This window comes from Podarcis gaigeae, assembly GCF_964106915.1.
Source record: "Podarcis gaigeae genome assembly, chromosome: 3".
NCBI classification, from domain to species: Eukaryota; Metazoa; Chordata; class Lepidosauria; order Squamata; family Lacertidae; genus Podarcis; species Podarcis gaigeae.
Window position 1 is genome coordinate 32,873,664 of NC_139680.1, and position 27,073 is coordinate 32,900,736.

The 27,073-nt window shown below is 42.8% G+C and overlaps 1 protein-coding gene across 1 annotated transcript in view; it reads right to left on the reverse strand.

Annotated features, from left to right (window-relative positions):
• Positions 1 to 301: 301 nt before the first annotated feature.
• COL21A1 (collagen type XXI alpha 1 chain) overlaps positions 302 to 27,073 on the reverse strand; it is a 126,672-nt gene continuing 99,900 nt past the window's right edge. Inside the window, exons 19-31 of the mRNA XM_083730981.1 lie at positions 24,605 to 24,649; positions 24,140 to 24,193; positions 20,139 to 20,192; positions 18,328 to 18,381; positions 16,925 to 16,996; positions 13,731 to 13,766; positions 12,448 to 12,492; positions 12,016 to 12,048; positions 7,644 to 7,790; positions 7,492 to 7,546; positions 6,504 to 6,704; positions 2,884 to 2,961; positions 302 to 1,637 (exon numbers count right to left, since the gene is read on the reverse strand). Of these exons, the coding sequence (XP_083587107.1) occupies positions 1,450 to 1,637; positions 2,884 to 2,961; positions 6,504 to 6,704; positions 7,492 to 7,546; positions 7,644 to 7,790; positions 12,016 to 12,048; positions 12,448 to 12,492; positions 13,731 to 13,766; positions 16,925 to 16,996; positions 18,328 to 18,381; positions 20,139 to 20,192; positions 24,140 to 24,193; positions 24,605 to 24,649 (1,062 nt within the window). The 3' untranslated portion in view covers positions 302 to 1,449. The remainder of the gene's footprint in view (positions 1,638 to 2,883; positions 2,962 to 6,503; positions 6,705 to 7,491; positions 7,547 to 7,643; positions 7,791 to 12,015; positions 12,049 to 12,447; positions 12,493 to 13,730; positions 13,767 to 16,924; positions 16,997 to 18,327; positions 18,382 to 20,138; positions 20,193 to 24,139; positions 24,194 to 24,604; positions 24,650 to 27,073) is intronic.

Here is a 27,073-nt window from a genome sequence, read left to right on the forward strand (position 1 = left end):
CATTGTCCATACAGTAGTTTTGAAGAGACTCTTTTTAGCTAGTTGGTTTGTGATTAGGATGGGGCTAAAGGACCATGATGGGGGTAATTTGTGCTTCCTCTCCTGAGGGTAGCGTCTACTGGGGCGTGGTCTGTGATTTTAATGTTACCAATGTTTGTTGTTTCTACCAGGGGGGATCAGGCCTTGTAAGCAGAATGCTGTCCAGTCTGGACATTGTTGCCTTTATCTTGTTGGTATGCAGTTGGGCGAATAATGTTCTGTAGAACATAAATCACGGGATTAATAAAAACTCAGCTCAACAAGTGAAAAAATTGCTTTTATTACCACAAAATCTTAAAAAAACTTTTTACCTTGAATGTCAAGCATATTACTAAAGACAGAAAACAACAACAAAAGGCCAGTTATAAAGCTTTGCGTAGGTGCAATAAAAGACTTTTTGCATTAAAGCTTAAAATAGAAATTGTACAACTGAATTTATTAGGATGCCAGCAGTGCTTCTTGATTGCATCTTGTTTTACAAAATAAACACAGAAATGCCTTAATTAAAATGTACAAAGAAGCAGCATAAAGAACACTGTAGTTATGTAGTAAGCATAAAGCACAGCTTGTAAACTTTTGTTTGACAACCGCAGTCCTATGGAGCATAGCAAAAACACCCAGTTCTATAGTCAGCTGAAAAAAATTAAATATGGTTAAGCTTGGTTGTGCAACAGTATGATAAAAAAAATGTCCAGAATATAATTAGAAACCTTTTTTATATTAAAAAATGCATTTAAAAGTTTTTAAAGGTGCCTCTAGAGGTTTCTTTACTTGTAGATGGAAATGTAAAATTGGATAGTCACATGGTTGTTTTGAGGACAAGATGGGGGTTGTTGTTTTTTATATATATAAAAAGACTTGGATTCATACATTTTTCAAAACAAAACCGTTAACCAGAAAAATATGAAACATACACAAATGGATGAAATCGACAAACGAAATAAAAATCAGCCATGTTCCATTAATATTCAGATGCTGCATATTTAGGCTGGATAAAAAATACTTCACAGTGGTATACAGCTGATCATGAAACATTGAGGACCCAATCCGGCTTCCAGCAGTGTTGCCAATGGACTTCAACAGTATCATTCAGTTAAAATTCACTCTCCAATCCAGATAAAGTTAGTCATGACTCATAGCAATGGGATTTAAATAAACCAACTATGTTGTTTCATTGTTTTTAAATGTACAGTGATAACTAAGTTTAACTGGATGGGGGAGCATGTTATTTGATAGGCCCAATACATATTTAGATTCTTAAATTTAATATGGAATATTTTACCATATTACATTACACATCAGAGGTACTTTAGTTTCTGGGAAAGAGGATTATTGCCAGTCATCTTCCTGAGACTTGAAAGATTGTTGAAGACAAGCACCAGGTCTAGTCTGCCACTAACACATCCCAAATTAATAGTTTGGTCCTTTTCTAAATGGATCTCTTCCTACAATTACACTAAAGCATAAAGACGGGTCACAGATGCCAGGTGGTCCTGTTTGTCCAGGATTTCCAGGATTTCCACGGTCTCCATCTTTACCTGGCTTCCCGGGTTCTCCACGATATCCTTCTTTACTTATCCCAGGTGGACCTTCAGGACCTTAACAATATGTGAAATATATACATGGAGTGTGTTTAGTGCCATAAGGTATTACAATTTGTTAAAGATTTCTAGCATGATCCACCCTGCCTGATTAAGTATTTACTTTTTTAGGTTTAAAGGCGCTGACGTGAATAACACATGAAAGTGTCTTGGTTGCTGCAGTAAGAGAGGAGTCTGTGCCACCCAGGCAGCCCTAGTAGTGGCACAGGAGCATCTTCCAGAAAGCTGATGTCCGTCATCCCTGAGCAAAAAGAAACTGGACCTCTGCTAAGGTGCAGCAGTAGAGTTGATGTGCATCAATAAAGTGAGATGGAATCCTGGTAAGACAATGTTTGTGAGCAGTTCCCAGATCAGATAAATAGACCAGCTGCCTGCCCTGGATGGGGTTACTGCTCCTTGAGGAGCAGATATGTAGCTTGGGAATGCTCCTGGTTTCCTCTTTGTCACCAGAGGCCCAGGTAGCTTCATTGTGTATTCTGCAAGCTTTGACCACTGTGGCAGCTCTGGTTGTTTCTGAATTGGGATAGTTTAGCTTTGGTGGTCGAGGCACTGGTTTTTTACTGGATTACTGCAATGCAACCTTATGTGGAACTTTCCTTAAGGTTAGCCTGGGCACTGTAGCTAGTGCAGAATGCTGCAGCAAGAAGGGATTGCCCTACTGACAGTACATAAAACCTGTGCTAAAAGAGCAGCACTGGTTGCCAACAAGCACTGCAGGGGTTTTGATGAGATGACCAACCCTTGGGGTCCCTTTCCAACTCTACAGTGCTATGCTTCTAGGTGGAGACCTGTCCAACTTGGGACACAGTCACCTCTGGAAGCACCTTAACTTGTTTACTCCAGCCTGGTCACTTTGATCCTCAGGCAGGATACCTTTCATAGTGCCATGTGCTTCTAAGGTTTGCCTTGTGCCCACTAAGACCAGGGCCTTTAATGTGGCAGCACCTGCCCCCTGGATTACCCTCCCAATGATAATCAGGAAGGCAGTTACGATACTGGTACTAAGGTGCCTACTTAAAATTCACCTGTCCACCCAGATTTTCCCTGAGGAACAACCAGCTATGTAGATGCATTAAGATAATCTACTGATTTGATTTTTAAATTCCAAGCCGCAGTACTGATGGCTGGTTCTGTGGAAAAGTCCCACTAAAGCCAACATAAGTGACTCTTTGAAAGGGTCAGCTAAGTAGTGCAATCTTAGAGCACGTTAGCTCCAAAGCTTTCTGGCTTCTCCAAACAATACCTGGAGGTCCTGGAGGTCCTTGCATCCCAGGGACCCCAACTCCTTGGCTTCCTTTAGCTCCATTTTTTCCAGGTAGTCCTGTAAAGTGCCAGACATAATATGCATATTGTCAGTAGTTCCCAAAGTGTGCACTAAGACATACCGGTGTACTGAGAGTAAAAATGAATTCCCATAAGCTCAGAGTTCCTATTTTGGCATGGCTGAACACTATCACCCTGCCTCCATCTAATTAGGTTCTGAAGGGGAGGGGAGGAATTCTGCTGCTTTTCTGCATTGGGTGTGATTTGACCATTGAACCACTTTGCATGCAAACATGCACCAGAATTCTGCAGCCTCAGAGGAGGCTGTCCATAGGTCTGCCTGAGTCACTGTTCTGGTGTCACCTCTTGCCAATCAGAGATGTGCCAAAATCAGTAATTTCTGCAGTGATGGGCTTTTCTGAGTGCTGGTAAGTTTCACATTATAAAAATATCCTTTGTAAAAATCAAGTGTACCTTCAATTTTAATTCAGGAACAAAGTGTGTCAACATGTATCAGGAGTATATGGTACTATTTTTTTAAGGATAGAAAGGCAGAATTAGAGAGGCGACATATGATATAATTGTGCCATAGGACTCATCCCAACTGGAAGCTCAATGGGTGACCCTGGGCTCACACTCAGTCGTAACCTGCCTCACAGGATTGTTGTGAGGATCAAATGAAGGAAACAGTTCTGAGAGAGCAGAATATAAACACAATAAATAAAATAACTATCATGATGAAAGAGGCTAAGATCGTAAGTGGTGTGAAAATATTTCGCATGCATTGAAGACAGATGATCATCAGATAAAAATTCTGAAATGTGAAACAGACAAAATTGTATCCACACTGCACATTGTAATTACTGTTTATGTCTTCAGACCACATACTTCAATTAACAATGTGCTTAAAATGATCTAGTAGTTCATGGATATATTACATTTTAAAAACTGTAAAAGTAGAAAAGAAAGGCAATAATAATAACTGAAAAAGTACTCAGTTCATGTAATGACCATTGGAGAAGAAGGTTCAAGTTTTAAGAACACAATTGGCACATTGGTACATAACACTTTGAGAAAAATGACAGCTACTGAATAAGAACATTGTTATTGCTGCATAAAAATCTCAGTACTCTTGGGGAATATTTCATATAAAAGGTAAGTAGGCCTCTACTAGAATCTAATATAATATACAGGCTGTAACCCTACACCAGGCAGCCCCAAACTCGGCCCTCCAGATGTTTTGAGACTACAATTCCCATCATCCCTGACCACTAGTCCTGTTAGCTAGGGATGATGGAAGTTATAGTTCCAAAATATCTGGAGGGCCAAGTTTGGGGGTGCCTGCCCTACACCCACTTGCTTCAGAGTAAGCCCCACTGCACTCTGGGGTTTACTTCTGAGTAGACATATGTAAAAATTTGTTCCTTGATAGTGTTGGGTTTTGTTTTTGGTTGTTCGTGGTTTGGTTTGGTTTTACTGTTATCCTTGTAACTGAAGTCCAGAAGTTTATAGTACCTCTTTAAACAGATTAAAAATATAGGTTCTGGTGGTTTTGCTTTCATCAAAAATATTTTCCACATAATTGCTCCTTCTTGGCTAATGAAGAAAAGAGCTCTCATGGAGTAAGTGGCAGATTTCCCAGGCTTTCCAGCTTAAAACATATGCACCCAATTCCTCAAGTAGTTGGAATAAAAATTAACAGGGTGGGGGGAGAATGAATCTGTCCCCAAATTTCCCATAGAACCCCAGTTTGGCACCTCATCCAGCCTACCAAAGCATTTTTTCCTCTTCCTCCCCTGATCCCACCAAATTTGGTGGCAGTAGCAACAAATAATTACATATAGATATATTTAAAACAGACACAACACTGGGGTATGTAGAGCCCAGCACCCTGATGGGGATACAAATCACCACCTCCCCAGTCATCTTATTGATGTGATACATCCCTCTTTCTCAGCTGATTAGCACGAAGGACTGGCTGCCTAGCTGGATGTGCATGTGTTCAAGTAGGAGAGTGAGGTGTGGTCACACCTACATTCAGCCACACTCATTGCTACCATCTGACCCTCAGAAGGAGTGCATGTGTTCCCTGAGCCAAAAAAAAGTTTAGCCACCAATGTCCAGAAAAACTGTACATATGAAACTGTACAATTCAAATGAATACACACACAACAGCAGACAATGCCTAAAGCAATGTTACAGAAGCACTATTTCTTTATTTGATCAATTCGCCTGTCAATAGAATGGGCAAAAGCATGTGTTTTAACGAACAAAGCCCAAGCTGTGACAGTTTAAAAGATAGTAGCACTTTCATTTCTCTTGATTTAGACCTTCCTCCTAGTATCCTAATGGATATGATAGGATCGGATCATGAAAGGAACAGGATTCAGAAATGTAAACTTTCATGCACTTCAAATTAAAGTGTTAATGTAATCCTCCTACTAATGGTAAGCAGAGCTATGTGCAACCATTTCACCACAATTTTTGGTTCATGGAACATATTTTGGGGGAGGGGCAAACAATATAATCTACATTTTTTTTAGTAGTTGGTTAGGTGGAGGGTAAGATATTCCTTCACTAAAATAGAACCCCGTCTTTAGTAAAAGACACTGTCTTAAAAAAAACAGACAATCAGAATGTTTAAAGCAGCAGCTCTGTAGAAACTTGCTGGTCCATTGTGCCTGATGTGAAGACAGTATAGTGAAGATTATAATTCAAAGGCCCTAAATCCCTCTGCAGGTAGCTTTCCAAATATGCACACTTATGTGGGTTTCAGCTCCACTGAGACAGCGAGATATACTTCCAAGCATAGGATCAAGCTATAGAATAGTGTCAGGGAACTGCCATCGGAGAGTCAGGTGGTGGAAGGGCTCAAGGAGGCTAAGAGGCCCTCAGATGCTGAGGAAGGAACCAGCAGGGGGAGAGTGAGAGTTCCTGCAGAAACTCAGGTGGAGGGATGGCTCCAAGATGCTTCCAGTGAGAACAGCGGGGAGGGCTCAGGACCTCCGCTGGGGACGCCCACTCCGCGCAGGAAACTGTCACGCAGAGAATCCAGACGTAGAGTTTCCGTTAAGGAACTCATATGTTGGCGTAAATTCCGGAAGCATCCACTGACGGATTCTGCCAGCGATTGAGGGAGTCATGCTTTGAGGGCTCCCGTAAAGGCAGAGCTTTGAGACCTATGCAAAGCTCTGAGGAATTCAGCTTTTACGCACAAGCAGCTCATTATCCCATCACAAATAGCAATCGTATTACAGACTTATTTCATGGTTAGTTCCATTGAAGTGTGGGCAATAACAAAAAATTCTCCTTCTGAAACCCTAGAGAGCCACTGCCCACCAGTGTAGACCACACTGAGTTAGATGAACTTATTATAAGGCAGCTTCAATCCCTTTGAGTTTTTTAACAAGAGAAGAAGAGGAGCCAGATTGAGAATGGAGAGATAATGAAACCTGGAGGCTCTATGGATTGCCTGTGGCTAAGCATGTTGCCCTGGCTGACTGACAATGTGCAAGCTCAAGTTTTTCACACTCTCCAGTTCAATGCCTATTCAGTACAGATCTCTAGGCTGGAAAGAGAATTTTGTTTCAAGACAATTACCTTTTGGTCCACGTGATCCGTGACGCCCAGGAGCTCCTGTCAGGCCCGGAACACCATCATTTCCTGGCAAGCCAGGAAATCCTCGAGGACCTTCTTGGCCAGGTGGGCCTGGTGGACCAGGAGGCCCTGGGGAAGGGCCACGAGACTGGCAATGATCACAGTGTTGTAGCCTCCCATTCTGAAGTATTGTAGGCAACTGGGCTAAGGGGAATGCAGATAAAAATGCTTAGACCAAAGGGAGCATATCCTCACCATCAATACACAAAGCTAACCAAACACCAAACCAAATCAAATTGTCTGAAATTATTATTGCATCTTGGTCAGATTGAGATCTAGTTATGCCAAGTAATTAAAAAAGCTCCACTGATTATAGTGGGAGATCTATGCACATGCTCACCCCTTGAGATCAGTCAGATTTAAATTTCCTTAGTTGTGACTGTGTCATGCCCACCCTTTAAACCTCTGCACACTGTAGAGCAGAGGTGTAGAACCTCCAGTTCACAGGCCAGATTTGGCCAACCTGGTTTCCCTACTTGGCCTGCAAGGCTCTTCCAGGCAAGCCACGCTCACCTGCCCTATCCCTGAAGTCATACATGATGAATGCAGGGCTTGAACAAAAGGGGATTTGCAGGAACTGCCAAACCCTGCTTCCCAAATCCTTGCTACCCCTACACTTGGCAGTTGCACACAGGGCTTCCCAAACACTCATCAGCTGGTTTTCAGGCATTTGAGAATCCTTGTGCACAGGGCTGAGCAAGCCCTTTCAACTATCTCCCCTTACGCCTACAGATCAACTTTGATAGGTGTCAAGCACCTGTCAAGATTGGCCCCCAAGGGTGGTATGCAGGGAGATAAAGATCTGGCTCACTGGGCCAGAAAGGCTCTCCACCTGGTTGTAGGAAATTTAGGCACATGTCCTAAAGCTCACACAGGTACATCCCAGCAAGGTGACTACAGTGCAGCACTGTGAATCAATAGGGGGACTCACTTCTCAGCACGTCTGCACAAACTTGCCGAATAAATTCTTCAGAATAGCCTCTTCCCTAAATTGAACAGAGAAGCATTAAAAAGGTGACATGGGCTCGAATTTGAAAAGAAATTGGTCAGCATGAAAAAAGTCATCTCAGGCAGCATACATACAGGTTTTCCATCTGCCCCTGGAGTTCCTGGAGATCCCCTCTCTCCTTGTCCTCCTCTTGGGCCTGGTGGGCCAATCAAACCAGTAACTCCTGGTTCTCCCTTCTGTCCAGTAAAGCCACTCATGCCAGGATCTCCTTTCTCGCCTTTCTGAAATCAAAGGTAATAACTGCAATAGCCAACACCTGACAACTCACGGAGAGCTTGTTTTCATTTTTTAAATGAAAAATATGCATACTATAATATGCATGAACAAAAAAGAAAAGAAAATATTTTTATTAGCAAGTTTCACTCTCTAATTGTGTATACGGTAACATCTAAATCCCAATGAAACCATTTCATATACTAGTCCAGCCTTCCTGCAGCCTTGTTCCTTCTAGATGTTTTGGGCTACCATTGCCAACATTCCTGTCCAATGGGATATGATGGGGGTGACTGACAGGAGTTGAGAGCACAACAACAGCTGGAAGGCACCAGGTTGAGGAAGGGTACACTAAGTCAATGTTAAACATTCCTGAATGGTGCAAGAACAAGAAAATGGATTGTTTTCTCTACAATCCCCGTGGACTCTTTTCATGATGTGCCAATTAAAGTAACCACAGGAGACCACCTAGCCTGTCATGGAAGCTGGGAAAGATTAAAACCCAGAGGCACAGGTGCTGTGAAAGAAAAACCACTGAGATAATTAATCGTGTCCAGGGGACATTACTAAATGAAGTTATGTTAATAAAGGGGGAATAATTAAAGCCACAAAGCCTCATCAAAGTGAGTTGCCTATGTTTAAGCTCATTGTTTTTCCACAGGCTCAAAATGTGCTTAACTTCTATGCTGGACTGTGACCTACAATGAGTTCTACAATTTTAAAAAATAAAGCCAAAGCCACTTCAGTCACAATGGATTAGATTCTATAATCATTACAACATTCCCAACCTCTGTATTTTGTTTTGCTATGGCTTTTTATAGCTTTTATATTATTCAAATATATCTTATTAGCTGGGTATAATAACCCCATTTCAATTTTCTAGCCAAATGGAATAATGCAAAGCCACAGATGTGCCAGGAATAGGTTGGCAGACCTTATACAGACTTTTTGCTTATAAGACAGCTGGTGGATATTTGAAGAACATCTTAGGAGACATTAAGAACATTTTTTAAAAAGCTCTGAGGAAGAGGTACTTGTACACAGTGGACTAATTTGCTTACAATGCTAAGTCATGGTTAACGTAAGCCAAGGTTTATTAACCAAAAACAAATAATTGTTTATGAGTGTGGTTTGTCATGGCTACTATACTAAACCACAGCAAAGCTGCTGGGCTAGGTTCAGATGTTCAAATTAATCTTTGGTCTTCAGCTAGTAGGTCGAGAACACTGCAGGGTCATAGTCTAATCTGAAGTGGGTGACAATAGCAGCACTACCACCATACAATTGTATGGTAAAAAGAAGATATGGGTCCCCAGATGCAAATTTGGGTTAAAGGCGGTTCAGTAAACCACAGATAAGAGTAATGTGAGAACCAGGCCAGTGTAGCCCCTTACAGATTAGTTAGTTTAGCCCCCTTGGCACTGACTGTTTATCAAATGGATGTAAGCCATGCAAATGTATGTATACACAAGTGGTGCCTGCATTCAAAAAATGTTTTGGTATGTTCTTCCTTCTACAAGGAGTGCTTCTGTTCAGGGTTCCAGTCGGTCATTCCCTGAAAACAAGCGATTCTACTCTTCCAACCCCTCACATTCTCTGTTTCCCCATATATGCCACTGTTACTGAGCATGCTCGGGTCTTCATTAGACTCTTGTTTTTGTTTCTGGGGTTTTTTGTGTGTGTTTTTTGAAAAAAGCTTCCTTGTACTTTTGTAAGTTTTTCTGAACATGCCGATTCATCCAAAGTCTCCCACTTTGTTTGCAATCCTGTCAGCACTCACCATCTGTGTTTGCTATTAAAATGAGTGCTATTTATTTATGGAGGCAATTTATACCCTGTCAGCGTTTTGGTCCCCTGTGCAGCATCCATAAATAACAAAGGGCAAAACAAATTTAACACAGTTTAAACCTTTCTGCAGAAACAAAAACCACAGTAATAATAACAGATTCTGTTATCTCTCTGGTACTGGCCAAAAGTCTTTGTCCTCTTTACTGTTCATTTGCCAGTGTGGAAAAGTCTTAGAACTACTGTATTTATATCCAAAAAGAAGAGTTTTTACTGTGAGGCTTGTGAATGAAAACTAACAGCTTGTAGAATTTGCCAAGAAGCTTGCTGAAAGTATATTTTTCAGAAGCGTTTATTTGGCTTTTAATAGCTAGCAACATCCTCTTTGTGACCTTTCTTAGCGACCCTTTACCATTTGGCCAAGACAAAAAGAGATGCATTTTTTTTTAATGCTAAAATTGTTACTGATTTGAAAACAAAACAAAACTGTGTGTTAAAAGATTCCTTTAAAAAGTTGCAAGAAAAAATATTGCCATAAAATCTGAAAATAAAACCATAACTTAATAATGCACAGGATATATTTATTTAAGAGTATGCACAGCATTAGGCTAAGTTTAAAGCCTACTATGCCATTCCCTAGATGTCCGGTGCTGTCTCTCAGCCTAGCCTACATTGCAAGGCTGCTGTGAACTTAAAAGAAAGGGGGAGGCAATTGCCACGAATGGCAGCTCCAGTCACGGAAGGTGTCTCCAGCTGATATTGGAAGAATCCCTTTCCAATCCCCAGCAGCACAAACCACCCATTCAAGAGGGTCCTCTGACCCTCAATGGAGTATTTTCAGAGGCCAGGAAAGCTGTTGTGGGGAGCATAGGAAAAGGGAAATCAGCTTCCACCAGCCCCATTACATGCGCTTAACTCCAACCTTACAGACAATAACGAACATGGACTTAACCCCATAGAGTTCAATAAATCTACTCTGAGTATGACTTAGTTGGATATCACCATTAACATTAGGTGCTGACTAACTTCCAGCTACAAGGATTGTTAGTAAAGTTGTTGAAATCTAGTATTTTTCACTTACTTTCTGCTATGTCTACAATGTCCCACTATCAGGAATGTGTTTCTCTACTTTTAAATGTGAACTTTCTGCAATCAATTGGAAGCCAGCATGCTTGGCACATAGCTGAACTTTTTTTTCCTTTCCATTCTACCTGATGAATTCTATAAAATGTTAAAGCTTCCCTCGCCCTACACATCCTTAAGTTGATAAAAAAATTAAAAATCCCTTTTGTTCTGAACATATTTCTGAGGGCAGATTAAACAAAGGCAAAACACAGAGCACATGTGAATTATGCCATCTGAAACAGCCTTCAGATATATTATATTCACTTACACAGCGTACAAATGATAAATTATCAAAAACTATTCAAAATCATCGTAAATAACAATCAAATAATAATACTGAAAAGTAGAGGTTGTGACCTGGCAACTTATTTATTATTTATTGAAAGCATATGTCAGGGACGCAGCGGAGCGCAGGGAGGGGAGGCGATGGAGAGCGAGGGGGAGCAATCCGAGGGCAGCGCAGGAGAAGATGACAGTAGCCCAAGAGATTCCATGAGCCTCTCCAGCGAATCGGAAGATTCACAGAAGGGGGCGCCAGTGGCCAGGGCAAGGGGGGCCCCAAGGGGGACACCCCAGAAGCAAGGGGCCAGCGGGGACTCCCAGAGCAGCAGTTGGAAATCAGGACCAGCTTCCCCACCAGAGCGTAGTGGGGGGGAGGAGTCCCAGGTATCGGGGCCAGCGGATTCACCACCAGCGAGAGAAGATGAGTCAGGATTGACCACGCCTCCATCGGAGAGCGGGGGAACGGTCAAGAGGAAGGTTGCCGGTTGGGCGCGCGCGCCAAGTTCAAACGTACAGGCGAGCGGCACAGCAGGTAGCCCGGATAGGGAGCCAGGTCCTAAAGCCCGCCGGAAGGAGGGGCAAGAATCAGGGGGGTCAGCGTCAGAAGAGTCCAGAAAGGATGAAACCCCAGCGGGCAGGAGGGCCCAGAGGAGGAAGGAGCTAAGGAAGAGGTGGAGCAAGGCTAGAGTCTTAAACTGGTGTGGAAGGGGAGGAGATTCAGACGGAGCTTCGCCGGTCTAGGGTTTAAGACGTAGAGCTGCACGCTGCGGCTTTGAAATGGAAACTGAACGTAAATAAAGACTTTTGTATATAACTACAGCCGGGCGTTGGTCCTCTGTGAGCTGGGACATAGGGGCGGCTCTGACAGCATGTATCTTGCTTTTTTATTGGCTTTTTTAAAAAAAAAATCAGCACTCAAAAGTATTTTTAACAACGAAATTAAAACCAACAGCCAGCACAAAATGTATGCTAAAATGAAGCAGGCAAAGAGACAGGGGGAGCAGATGTCGGGGCATATAAAACAGCAACACAAACACATACCTGTCCTTCAGCTCCAGTTAATCCTGCGTCGCCCTTTAGGAATCACAATTTCAGAAGATATTAATAAACGGATGCTGAGTTATTGCTATGTTGTTTCAAATCTACAAACATAAGGCTAAACTATATAAAAAATAAATATTGTATTAAAATGTCATATGCTAGAGAAATACCCTCCAAAACACAGCTTCATGCTAGCCAAGCATCTAGTGATATGTAATATTTATTGACGCTGTTATCTAAGGGCTCAAAACATTTCCCCCCAACTCACTCAGTAATTTTAAAGGAAGAGGAAAGAAGGGCACCCTATTTCAGAGATATGTGCTCTGTTTGGCTCCAGATCTATTAGTATTACTCTGCTCAGAAGGTGCTTTTGCTAAAGGAAAGTAATGAGGCAATTTTTGTCAATTCTTTTCAAAAGGAAAAAAGTTTTACCTTCTGGCCTGCAGTACCTGATCTGCCACTTTCTCCCTTCTGACCCTTTAAAAAAGAGGCATTACAAAGTAATTATTTTAATTATATGAAAAAGTGTGTTGCTTGCATTTATTAACATGCCCCTTCCCCCAATACTTCAAAACAGCTGGCAATTGACAAGCCAAAATCATACAATACATCCACTATCTGTAGAAAACAACAACCAACACATCAGAAATGTAAAGGTGTTATCATCTCCAAGGAGATGTATCACCACCACAAAAAAGTCTCTTTCTTTTTTCCACAAACCTCACTGCCAAAGGTGGAAAAACGGGTAAAATACTCTCTGATGCCATCAAGCAGATAGGCAGAGTAATCTTGGGACAAGCATCCTTCAGATGTCCTGGAACTAGGCTTTAATGCTTTAGAGATGAAAACCAGTTGTTTGAATTGCAAACTGAAGATGTGTGTGGCTTTTTTTTCAGGGGGAACTCACAGGAACTCAGTCCCTGTACCTCTCAGGTGGGCTCCATTGCTATTATAAGAGAACAAGGGAGGTGTTCATGGTGAGTTCTGGCACCTCTTTTCCTAGAAAAATAGCTCTGTATATGACATATTTTGGTCTTGAAAGGCAGCACCACATACAAAACGTTACATTGATCAAGAATTGGCATGTCCTTCAGTCAATCTTCTGTTATTTGACAATGGTCAAATATTCCATGAAGGTGAAGATAAATTCTCTGTTTTACCCAACTGCCTTTAGGAACTAAATTTTGTTTTGAGTAGTAGCGACTTAATTTCTCCTTTAGAAATCAACCCAAACCTAGCTGGGTTATTAAAGAATTATGTCTCCGCCCATTTTTTAAGTTAAAAAATATTACTGTAATAAGATCGTAACTTTTCATTTTCAGATTGATATGGTTAATCCTTTAGATCAGGCTTTGGACTACTTATATTGAGGTTTATTCAAACACCATGACTGCACCATGATGCTGAGGAAAATTCAGCATGCTTGATGTGATCTGTGGCAGGAGTACCGAACATGCTGCCCTCCAGATGTTGCTGAAGCACAACTCCCATCATCCCTCGCTATTGGTCATTATAGCTGAGGAGCTGATGGGAGTTTGAATCCAAGAACACATGGAGGACACCACAGTGGCTACTGCTTGGTCTGTGGGACATACCATGCTCTGACATTTTTTTAAGAGTAATTATTTTCATTTAAAAATCTTAATGCCATATAGAGTGAACTATCTACAGCGAGCAGGCATTCCAAGTTATTTTAACTGTTGAAAGGTTTATACCTGGATGCCTCTTTCCCCAATGTTTCCTTTATCTCCCTGAAAATAAGAGAAAAAATAACTTCTATTGAAATGTAAGTTACAATGATTATGCACACAGGTGAAATAAAAGCAACACAGAAGTATAATATATAAGTAATAATATATGTAACTACACTAGAGTCACAAAACATCAAACTGTCAGCCACAGAGGCTTTTTCCAACTACACAAGATCCCTGTTATAGAAAATGAGAACAGAAATCTTAATGTAAGTGTGTTTCTGTTTGTGGCAAGGCACTGTGCAATCTCATGCACATAATGGCCACTAGAAGTCTCACTAATCCAACTGTCCAAGAATGGACAACTTTCATCTAGAACAGTGTTTCCCAACCAGTGTTCCGCGGCACACTAGTGTGCCGCGAGACGTTGCCTGGTGTGCCGTGGGAGGGAGGTGGGCGAGTCCGGCGGCGAGAGGCGGGGCGGCGGCGAGCACGCGCGGGGCGGCAAGCGAGCTCCCTCCCAAATCCCATCGCCGCTCGCTTCGGCCGGCCGCCCAGTGCTCCGCGCTGGTGTCGGCAAGCCTTGCGCACCCGGGGGATCTCCCCCCGAGAGCGCAAGGCTTGCGAGCGGCAGCTGGCAGCGCGGAGCACGGGGCGCCCTTCGGAGGGCTCCGCGTGCTTCGGGCAACAGGCTGCCACCCCAAGCCTCGCGCGCCCAGCGGGAGCTCCTGCCGGGCGCGCAAGGCTTGCAGACACTCGCCCGAAGCACGGGGAGCCCTCCTGCCGGGTGCGCAAGGCTTGCAGACACTCACCCGAAGCACGGGGAGCCCTCCGGAGGGCTCCGCGTGCTTCGGGCAACAGATGCCACCCCAAGCCTCGCGGGCCTGGCGGGAGCTCCTGCCGGGCGCGCAAGGCTTGCAGACACTCGCCCGAAGCACGGGGCACCCTCCGGAGGGCTCCACGTGCTTCGAGCAACAGGCTGCCGCCCCAAGCCTCGCGCGCCTGGCGGGAGCTCCTGCCGGGCGCGCAAGGCTTGCAGACACTCGCCCGAAGCACGGGGAGCCCTCTGGAGGGCTCCCTGTGTTTCGGGCAACAGGCTGCCGCCCCAAGCCTTGCGCGCCTGGCAGGAGCTCCTGCCGGGCGTGCAGGGTTGCAGACACTCGCCCGAAGCACGGGGCACCCTCCGGAGGGCTCCGTGTGCTTCGGGCAACAGATGCCACCCCAAGCCTCGCGCGCCTGGCGGGAGCTCCTGCCGGGCGCGCAAGGCTTGCAGACACTCGCCGAAGCACGGGGCACCCTCCGGAGGGCTCCACGTGCTTCGAGCAACAGGCTGCCACCCCAAGCCTCGCGCGCCTGGCGGGAGCTCCTGCCGGGCGCGCAAGGCTTGCAGACACTCGCCCGAAGCACGGGGAGCCCTCTGGAGGGCTCCCTGTGTTTCGGGCAACAGGCTGCCGCCCCAAGCCTTGCGCGCCTGGCAGGAGCTCCTGCCGGGCGCGCAGGGTTGCAGACACTCGCCCGAAGCACGGGGCACCCTCCGGAGGGCTCCGTGTGCTTCGGGCAACAGATGCCACCCCAAGCCTCGCGCGCCTGGCGGGAGCTCCTGCCGGGCGCGCAAGGCTTGCAGACACTCGCTGAAGCACGGGGCACCCTCCGGAGGGCTCCACGTGCTTCGAGCAACAGGCTGCCGCCCCAAGCCTCGCGCGCCTGGCGGGAGCTCCTGCCGGGCGCGCAAGGCTTGCAGACACTCGCCCGAAGCACGGGGAGCCCTCTGGAGGGCTCCCTGTGCTTCGGGCAACAGGCTGCCGCCCCAAGCCTCGCGGGCCTGGCGGGAGCTCCTGCCGGGCGCGCAAGGCTTGCAGACACTCGCCCGAAGCACGGGGAGCCCTCCGGAGGGCTCCCTGTGCTTCGGGCAACAGGCTGCCGCCCCAAGTCTTGCGCGCTGGGCGGGAGCTCCTACCGGGCGCGCAAGGCTTGCGGACAGCTTCCTGAAGCCTGGAGAGCGAGAGGGGTCGGTGCGCACCGATGCCTCTTGCTCTCCAGGCTTCAGCGAAAGCCTGCATTCGCCCCATAGGACGCACACACATTTCCCCTTTATTTTTGGAGGGGAAAAAGTGCGTCCTATGGGGCGAAAAATACGGTACTTTCTTTGTGTTTATTTGATGCCTATTAAAGAGAGTTACTTTATATATAGTCAATATAGGCACAGAGTTAATTTTTTAAACATTTTCTAATGGTGGTGTGCCTCGAGATTTTTTTCATGAAACAAGTGTGCCTTTGCCCAAAAAAGGTTGGGAAACACTGATCTAGAATCTCAGTCAGTAATTTCCCCTCTATCTGTTTCTTTGTAATAAAATAATAATCAATTGTGCTTCTCTTTGATCCTTGTCCCCTTAATGCACTGATTTCTATGGGTCAATATTTTTTTAAAAAGTATGAATAAGACACAAAATGTCAGTAATACTGTAGATAGTAAAACACATGTATCATTTATAAAATTGGGGGGAAAGCATAATGCTGTCATCGTCCTCCCCCCAAAAAAGTTATGTTTTCTAAATATGTCATTTAATTTTAATAGCTGTTATATAATAAAGAAAAACTTTTAATTTAATTGTCTGTGGTCCCTATTTCATTTCTTTAGCACAGATAAACTTAAAATAATTTGAATGAAAATCATTATTGTTTAGACACGTCTATCCAGATGCTTAGAATGTTGAGGTAATTTTAATCTGTTTTAGTATTTTGTATCTTTTGAACTATGGTTGTAAATTTTCCTTGATTTTACTGCTTTACCTTTTGTAAACAGCTTTGAAGGTCGTCCCCCCACAATCAAGCAGTGTATAAATTTTATGAAATAAATCTATAATAAAATAAACTGTGAAAATTAACCCATTGGCATGTATCTCACAGTCTTTGATTATAAACCATATATAATCCAGTCCTTGATTCTTCTTGTATCTTCTTTTGAAAGAACTGACAGGAACTAAGGAAGTGTATTGCCAGAGAGTAAGAGGTATAGTTAGGATTGTGTCTATTTTTCATTAATACAAGTTAGCAGAACAAGCATGGAAACTGGCAACAGACTCAGAAATTGTGATCCTGAATGGGGGTGATTGTTATCTAGTTCTCATAGTTAACGGTAATTATAGGGTGCTTGTAAAACATAAACCACTTAGCAGTTATTCCATATATCACAGTGTTTTAAACAGCAGTAGACATACCTTTAAACCCCGTGTGCCAGGTATCCCGGGATAGCCTGGTTCACCTGAAGTACCTGGTCTCCCTTGTTCTCCCTGAATAATACAACAGCTCTATAAATCTGAGATTATATAATGAATGATTAAAGTATGCATTGCTTTAACCATCCTATATGTACCAAAGAAAAATCACCAATATTTTGCTTTGCTGTTAAGCTTTTCTTAAGCCACTGAAAATACTAATCTAAATTAAGAAAAACATTGAACTATTTTACAAAGACGAACTATTTTTCATAATCCAGTTATGAGCAGCTCTGCCCATTGGTGAGCGAAGGAAGGGTTCTGTACCTCCTTCGTCTTCTTATTCTCCCCTACGTATATAACTCCAGCCTCCACATTTGGGATGTCTCAGCAAAGAGTGGTTTGGAAATAGACATTTGTAAAGATAACCTGTTTTGCAATCTTTCTTTTTTAAAAAAACAACAACAACACAGACAACCATGTTGATTGACTGAATAGGTGTTTATACATGTCAGAACAAAGGACTGTTAAGACATAGACCCAGTTCACACATAATGCTAACCCAAACCATGTATTGGCACAAGCAAGCAAATATGTGGGTTGCTGGAGAAAAGATCACAGCCACTTTGTTACTCCTCTGTTCCTGCTGCTACCATGCCGTTTGTGAGCTAAGCTATGGTTTGGCTTAACATTATGTCTGAACCAAGGCTCATGGATTGTCTCATTCCATGAGGTCAGGTTGAGATGTAATGCTAAACCAGGGGTCTGCAACCTTTAAGACAAAAAGAGCCACTTGGACCGAAGGAAAAAACCTGGGAGCCGCAAAACCATTGCGACATTTAAAACAGTGGGGAGTGTCGGGGCACACAGTGCGCCTCCTCCCCTTGCTAGTATCCGCCCCGGAGCTGCGGCAAAGGTGTAAAAGAGCCACATGCGGCTCCGGAGCCACAGGTTGCTGACCCCTGTGCTAAACCAAACAATGGCTGATCTCAACAGCAGCAGTCTGGAGGAAGAGCAAAACAGAGGTGATCTTTTCTCCAACAACCCACACATTTGTTTGTTTGTCTTACAGTTAAATGTGAAATGGACCAATGCAGGAAACCATGGTTTCTGCTTTGAGCACAAGCTACACCATACCGTGGGTTCCTGTGCTCTCCCCTCCTCCTCTTTCATGCCTGGAAGGATAAGCCACTGGATCACAATCATAGTGTAATCCATGGATCAAGTTCCCAACTACTACATGAAAGTTAGTTCATCAACTAATCTGGGCAGGCTTATATTGTGATTTAGACCAAGAATGTTAATTTTTCTATTAGTCACTAGTTGAGTTTTCGTACGGAACAACATTATATTGATGCTCTCAACACAAAGATTATCATTACAAATTGAAACTTAGCCACATTTACCTTAATACCTGGCACTCCTGATTTCCCTTGCAGCCCTTGTTCACCTTTGCCACCCTGTGAATATAATGATTTTGACAGGTTGATGAAGCAATCATTGAAGTCACTTGGGAAGAGAACCACCTACATAAATAGTTAACTTACAAGGAAAAAAAAACCTGTCAAACTGTGGCTGAAACTAGGCAGAAATTTGAAGGTTTTGAATTCTGAACTGTAAGTAGTTCTACTTCCCCCACATATAATAAGGCTGAACAGTGACACAATTCATTTTAACATGGTTGTGGAGCTAGGTCCTTTTGGAAATCTCCAACAGCAAAAAATGTAGCAAAATGGTGAGAAATGAGTGGTTTGAATATGTGTGACTGAGTACATTTGTGTGTGAGAGAATGAAGAATGAATAGCCAAAGTTCACACATTAATTAATAAAAGGGGGCTCACATACAGTACTGTGAGAGTCAGCAAGCCCTATGCCATGACCCAAAGTCATGTGGTTTCCTAGTCCCACCCACTATCCAGTTCTGTGGGAGTTTGAGGCTCGCAAGGGATATAGGCAATGTCATGTTAAACTAGCCAACTAAATAGTAAATAGAACTGTTTTGTTTTAATTCTGGGGATTTCTCTTATGTGTTGGTAATTCATTATTTGTAGTCTTTTGTTTTAAAAAGTTATTAACTTTTCTTTTCAGAAAGAATAGGAAGGAGGGGGAAATAGAGGACAGAGAATATCAGGATCTTGAAGAGCTCAAAGAGCTAACTGGTGGCTAAAATATTCTCTTCCTCAGCAGGGAGCCAGACAAAATTGAAGCCTTATATAGGTCGACAAGGCCTAGAATGTGGTAGAGGCTGTCTGTCTACCTGGAGGAACTGCCTATAGGTTAATGGGCCCTTGCCTCATTTTTCAGTCCTTGACACTATGAGGCTAGGGAGACAAAAGTACTACAGAGAATTTATCATCTGAGCAGAGGATGATGGCAGGGTTTTGTCTTCTGATCAGAAGGACCTCTAAAATGTACTTGGTGCTTCCCCTGAGAAAACAGCCTGAATTTTGTTCTCATCAGAATCTTCCGCCATGTCATCAGTCCTGGGTCATCATGGCCAGTAGTGGCTAGCAAGGTGGGGCTGCTCACCTGGCTTCCCAACACCGAGTGTCACTGCCAGTTAGGGAGACAAGCAACTGAGGTGATGGGGAGCTCAGAAGAATGTAAGCAAAGTGTTTAAGCCAATCTGTTGCCTCCCTGCCACCTCTTCTCGAGTGCTCTCAGTAACCGGCAGCAAAGCTCAGCACTGGGAAGCCAGGTGAGCAATAGTACGCCAACCATCCCACCAACTGCTACTGGTCATGGAAATGAACATAGATGCTGATTTGGGAAAACCACAGACGGCCCAGGAGCTGGTACCCTGATCAGACAAGCTTCCCTGTGCAGATTGTGTCAGCTGGGCTGTACATGATTAATATGTGGACATCAGGAGGCAGCACCAAGGAGTCATGTGACCACAAGGGTATGGCTAGAAGTGAGGCCTCGCAACCCTTTTTTGTGCATGGAGCCCTTCATGCAATTAATGTGGGAAGGATTTTTCTATTGTTTCCACCGTAAGCTACAATAAAGTGTCCAAAGAAGCATTCGTTTCTCACATTAATTTACTGATGTCGCCACGTTTTCCAGAACTTTGTTCCCAAAGACTAAGCTCAATATGCTTACACAGCATATAGAGCTCCTTATATGTTTTAATTCCCTCTCACTTTCTTAAAATTGATGTCTGCAAAAGCTAAAATCCCAAGGCATTAAACATTCAGCCTAGAGGCATACAGCATACCTTCGGCCCAGGCCCTCCAGGTAAACCCAATGATCCTTCAGGTCCAGGAAGACCCTAAGAAACAGAAATAAAAGTCTCCAGTAAATATCAGAGGGAGAGCCTGCCCAGTCAAATCTTAATAGATATGCAAGCTGTGTCTTGATCTTCAAATTTAGGGACAGAATTAAGCATATACTTCATAGAATCATAGAATTGTAGAGGCAGAATAAAGAGGTGCTTCCCTTGACTGGAACACTTGGCTTCTGTTGATGCAGCCTAGAACAGTGTTAGCTTTTTTAGCTGCTACATCACACTGTTGACTCGTGTTAAGCTTGTGGTCCACTAAGACCCCTAGGTCTTTTCCACATGTACTACTAGTCAGCCAAGTGTCCCTCATCTTATATTTGTGCAGCTGGTTCTTTCTGCCTAAATGCAGGATCTAACATTTGTATCTATTGTATTTCATTCTGTTAGTTTGGCCCCAGTTCTGCAATCTGTTAAGGTCATTTTGAATCTCGATTCTATCTTCTACCCCTCCCAGTTTGGTGTCATTTGAAAATTTGATGCACATCATCTCAATTCCTTCATTCAAGCTGTTTATAAAGACAATGAACAACAATGGGTCCAGGGCAGAACCCTGCAGCACCCTACTTGTCCCCTTTTTCCAAGATGATGAGGAACCATTAGTAAGCACACTCTGGGTTCGGTCAGTCAACCATCTACAAATCCACCTAACGGTTACCTCATACAGCTCACATTTTACCCACTTACTCGCAAGCATATCATGGGGGATTTTGTCAAAAGCCTCACAGAAATCAATATACACTACATCCACAGCATTCCCTTGATCCAGCAAGTTTGTAACTCTATTGGGGGGGGTAATGAGTTTCGTCTCACATGACTTGTTTTTGAGTAACACATGCTCACAGATTGTTCAATTTGTTCCAGAACCTTTCCTGGTATTAATGTCAAGCTGACTGGTCTAAAGTTACCTGGGTCTTCTCCCCTCCCCCCCACTTTTTTTAAAAAAAAGATGGAGACAATATGTGCACACCTCCAGTCTGCAGGGACCTCTCAAAGATTATAGAAAGAGGCTCTGAGATTACATCTGCAAGCTCCTTTAGTATCTTTGGGTGCAGCTCATCAGTCCCTGGAGATATGAGTTTTGTTTAAAGTAGCTAGGTGTTCCTTTACCACCTCTTGCTATCTTGGGCTGCAGTTCCCTCCTTGCATCATTTATTCTGTTATCCCCAGGCTGGGCACTGCTTTCTTTTTGGGTCAAGACAGTGGCTAAGTAGGTGTTGAACACTTCTGCCTTCTATCACACAACTGAAGTACAAGGAATTGAAATAAGGATCTCCCTGTGAGTTTTGCAAGGTCATAAGAGGTAGCTCTCTATACTTTTTAAAGAGAAAATTCTACTTTACTAAAAACCTTTTACTTGCAGAGTATGTGGAAACCTTACATATGAAATCTTAAGTGATGAAACAACAATTTAATAAATAAGATAAAATGTATTAAATTGTTGTTTTATCACTTAATAGATTTCATATGTAAGGCTTCAACTTGAGTAAAAACAAAATAATTTAGCCATCACTGCTTCCTTTTCCAATATTGTGGCAGATAAATCAATAAATTATTGAAACTGGCAACCATAATGAGGATAATTGTTACTTAATAATAATTTATTACTGAATTTCCCTAATGTATTACATATAAACTGTCAACAGGATTTCCATCTGTTCTTTTCTGGAACAAACTGTGTGACTAATAGAAGGAAAAACCAACTCTATATTTTGGTCAATTTTCCTTTGTGGCACTCACAATATTCAAATATTCCATGCATTGAGAGTACATCTATGTTTAAAAGGGAAATAGAGACAGAATAAAATGGGAATAAACTGGCAATTAAATGAAATGGTTCAGTAATTAAATTGGTAATAAAAATAGTAATGAATCCTCCAGGAAATGAATCCCACAAAATTATAGGAACCAGAATAGCTGTCAGTTAAGACATTAGGAAAATAGAAATTATATTGGAACAAAACAGCACAGGGCAGATCAAAGCTTTCAGACAGCAATTACTAACAATAAAAAAATAATATAAAACTTGTGGGATATTTAAGGTCCATGTTGCATGCTACCCCAATCTCCAAGCAGTGTGAGATTCCAGGGATTGTTTCCAGCAGCTTACCCAGGGTTTGTGTTTCCTTTGGGAATAAGGCATGGCAGAGTGTCTCTATGATATTTGGCTTATTTATGCATTAATACAACCTGAGCCTGCGATGGAGGGGTTCACAGCATCTCCCATTGCCACAGCCTTGGATTCAAACAGACATCAAACATTGCTCTCTGACTCTTAATCCAGTTTACTGCCTTTCCACTGGCTCACATCACTGCTACTTTAAATTTGGCAACTGACTTCATCTGTTGAGGAAAGGGCCCCCACCCATCTCCCTTCTTGCACCAAGCCCCTTAATCCCCCATCACCTCACCAGGAAGCTAGCTTGGCTATTTCCCAGAATTAGAAGTCTTGATTAGCTTTTAACCTTTGTTGGATCCAGAGACTGGAGGGGTCTGCCACCCTCCACCAACTCATAACAGCCTACATACATGACTTCAACGTTATTTACTACTGAAAACTGTTCCTATTTTTCTCCAGGAAAATAAAGGTTGACAGGCAAGTTGCTGCAACATGCATGGACAATGTTATATGGAAAGAGTTGCAGGATGAATGGATGGATGGATGGATAAATTTGCAAGCCTTAGGTTGTTTCTCATAGCTTTCCACACTTGTGAGCAGAATTTAATTCCAATCCACGTGTGAACTAATTTTGTCATTCTGATGCAAAGTTCCTGTTTGTGCTCCAGAGCACACACAAGAGCCTACACTCCATTTGGCTTCCTTATTGGCTTGGTGCAGAGTTAATGCTAGCAACCTAAATACATGAGGAGATTAGGAGCATGCCACAAGCTTGCTCTCCTGCCCCGCTTCTTTCATGAATTTTCTCCTCCTTACATCTACACCAGTGACAACCCACAATTGCCTTTTAAAACTAAAGGATATAAAGTAGACGGCATCCCTGGTGAGAGCTAGGAGCAGTGCAAATATAATGCATAACAATATAACTCTAAGCAAAGAAGACTTGGAGTGATTTTCAAGCGGAAGAGAGAGCATATAAACACACACACAGCACGCTTCCCAGCTCCATCTGCTGACCAAGGCTGGGAGGTGGCCAGCAAGATGTCTGCGCCAGGCCACTGTCTCCAATACTCGCAACAGCAATCTCTTAGTGCCATATTATATATATCAAGGTTTCAGCTGATTAAGTCTCTCATATGAGTAATTCAAACAGAAGTCATATTCACAAGTTGTAAAGCTGACTAAAGCTCCAGCTCCTCCAAAACCATCTCCACCAACAAAATGAAAGATGCACCACTTGCCATCAGTTCTGAACTATACTGATGAGGCCTAGCATCTGCTGAAAATTAATACCATCCACTCTGGAAAAGAGATCATTTGTGGAAGTTATTACCAGATCAGAACAGAGGCGCCTCGTAGTTATAAAAGAGCTTAATAAACTGGAAACAATCGCTTTCAAGTTCCCAAATAAATGGGTGACATTTGTCCTCTTAAAAGCCCACATGCAAGCCTTTCAAAGGATCTTTGGGATACCAGACAGCTTACCCTTTTTAGGGGAAGTTTACACACAATACTCACCGTAAATGTAATACAATTCAGAATGGTGTGCTTACAGTATTGACCTAAAGTTTCTAATTCTTGAGGCTTGATTTAGTGCAGTTATATTCAATGGACTGTAACACTTGACTTTTTTTTTTAAACAAACTGAATATTGTTTGTATTTTCTGCAGTAATAATACGATCAACGAAGTTGATTTGATTATCAAGTCCATACTGTACATTTGTCCCTTTGCTTAATTCAGTCTTATGAACTTATGGATTCCATAATTCTATTTTTTAATTTTAAAAAAACTGTTAAAATACAATACCACAGACATACAGGTGTCCCTGGTGATCCTTTAGTTCCTTCATGTCCTGGTGGTCCAATTTCACCCTAAAATGCAAGAACAAATTTCAAATAAATTCAGTATTTGTAATATGAATTCCAAAGAATACCCCATTTTACATCTAAACCAGTGACAACCCACAATTACCTTTTAAAACTAAAGGATATAAACTAGACTGCATCCCTGGTAAGAGCTAGAATTCAGCATAGTGTTGAATTCAGCATAGTGCTGAATTCAGCATAGTGCTAAGGAGATTGTTATATCAGCACAGTCTCTCCTCCCCCCAACACCTTGCCTGCTGTTTCAGGTATCTTGCCCTCCCCATCCATTGACAGATGTCTTCCATCAGTGAAAGGGGCATCAGGGACCCCACCCAAAGAGTTTATGCAGTCACAGAATATATGTGTGTGCGTGTGTGTAAAAATTGCTGTATTATAATTTTATATCTTTATGAATACCTTTTCTCCCTTTATTCCTTGAACTCCAGGGATCCCAGGCATTCCCTTGAAAAGAAGTTGAAACATTTTGAAAGTTAATGAAGCAACATTATTTAAGGTTGTCACTTAGGGCTGCTTACACATTTACTGTGCAGGGTTCCCATAGATACGGGTATGGAAACAGGCAAGCACGCACCTTCCATTATGCATATGAGGCAACATGAGGTGCAAGATACATTTGTGTGTGTATGCACCCCCCCAAATTTGCTTAGTCCATCACAATTTTCAAGCAGAAAAATCACACTTGATCATAAACTTGTGCATCCTGACAACTTTGCACATTGCTCCTTATGAGGAGAAGGCAGGGTACACACTCACTCAGTGAATTGACAATATTATTGAACTGTGTACATACGAAGCATCCCAGAATGATTGACAATGCATATAGAATATAGCATTTGAAATCTCTAATTTCCGCATCACCAACTACAGGTGTATTAATATTCTTGCCTAGACTTTACTTTGCTGAACAGTTTGTATCTTCTGCTTCTAACCTATCAAGTTATACTACCCACTTTAAAATTGGTTCAGTCCTTTGGCATTAAATATCACTTCTATCAAATGCTATATTGGATTTTATTTTATGAATGTTTTATCTCTGTGTATATGGCATTTTGTTTGTTTTCTTGGTTTCAGAAAGCCCGCTACCAGTAAGCTTCTTGTTTTTCTGTACGAAACTTCCTTTTCATTTTTTGAAATACTGGCCTGGAGGAGAATATATTTTTTAAAAAAAATAAATCTAAAAAACAGCTGGTTTATCTGAAGCTCCGGTTGTGGCTAGGTTAGTCATCTTTTACTTTTCTATTTGGAAAATTTCTGAGAAACAAGGCAGTTATTCCTGTCTTGTTCCTGTGAGGATTTTCATTTTCATTCCCATTTCCCACCCCCATTGTAGCTGGGGAATGCGTTGTGACCCTTCCCTCCTACACCAGATAACACTGGCAGGGGAATACTGAGAAAAGTACTCAGTGTCTCTACTACCTGATTATAATGCTTCTTTTTGGTTTGGCAATATTGCCCTGAACTATCTCCCCACACTGTATTTCTAGTGACTCATTCAAATGACCACCAAGACACATGGCAGCTACCATAATTTGGATCAGGCCACAAGTAAGCCGGTCACATGGCTTGTTTTATATCTCCTTGCAGACACAGACAAGTATGTGACCTGGTGTGTAACACTCTTTGCAACTGCCGCTAGGAAAAATAGAGCAAATTATATAGCCAAGGTAGCCACCAGCTGTAAAGGAGATGAATTTATTTGACCCTATCTACATCAAGCTATATTCTAGCTTTATCACCAAACTATGAATATAATTGTACATTGTATTAATTAACATTATTTTTTAATATATTAGCAGCCATGTGGTAATTTTAGCCTATAAATTTTATTGTTTATTGTCTTAACCTGTATATTAAGGTACTTTTATAGCTCTGTTTAGAGTAGGTAATGCCTTGATAATATAAATGTTTTAAGTTTTCTGTATCAATCCAGTAGATTTTCTTTTAATTGTTGAATGATTCCATGTACATTGTGGCAGCCTTTGGCTATGTGCAATAAAACTGACTGACTGACAAGCGGAAGCTGCCATCATTACCGCAAAGCCCTGTTGAAATGACAACACGCAAAACTGATCCTGCTTGTTGTGAACGTGTCACGTGACCTGCTTGCCAAAAATTGTCCTGTACTGGAAGGGCACATGTTGATCTTGTGACCTGGACATAGCCTATCCCATTAGGTGGTAATTATAAAAACACTGAGGGAAATGGCTTTTCAAATGTCTGTACGGTAATTTTAAGCACACTGAAGAGGGAGCAAGCCTCACCGACCTCAGCAGCAACAAGCACTGTATTCAGAAGTTAGTAGCAAGCATAGGCGCCGACTCCATGGGGCCTGAGGGGGCCCGAGCCCCCTCAAAAATTCGTTTGGGGGGGCTCTGCCCCCCCAATAATTTAAGAAAATTATTAGTTATATTATGTTTTGTAAAATCACAAAATTATGTTGGTATTTTTATTTTCCTTGTTTGACAATAGTTACCTTTTAAAATACATTCAGTAATGAGTTAAAACAAAGCCACTCCCGATCTAGAGAGGGGGTGGGGTTGCGGGCTCTCAACCCATCAACAATCTCGCGGGGCTGGCATCAGCCCAGCGAAAAGCGGGGACTCCCCCTAGCTCATTAATATTCACCGCCCACGGCGGCAGCCAATTGGCTGCCGCGAAGGGCGGGCCCTCACAGGTTCACTTAAGGTCGGGGCAGCCCAGGGCTCGCCCCTTTCGTTCCCCCAGCAGCAGCGGTTTGGAGGTCTTGGGCCCCCCCAATATTTTTTATAAGTCGGTATGGGCCCCCGCCCCCCCCCCAATATTTTTTATACGTCGGCGCCCCTGGTAGCAAGACCTAACAGGATTGGAATGACGCTACTAGTGAGA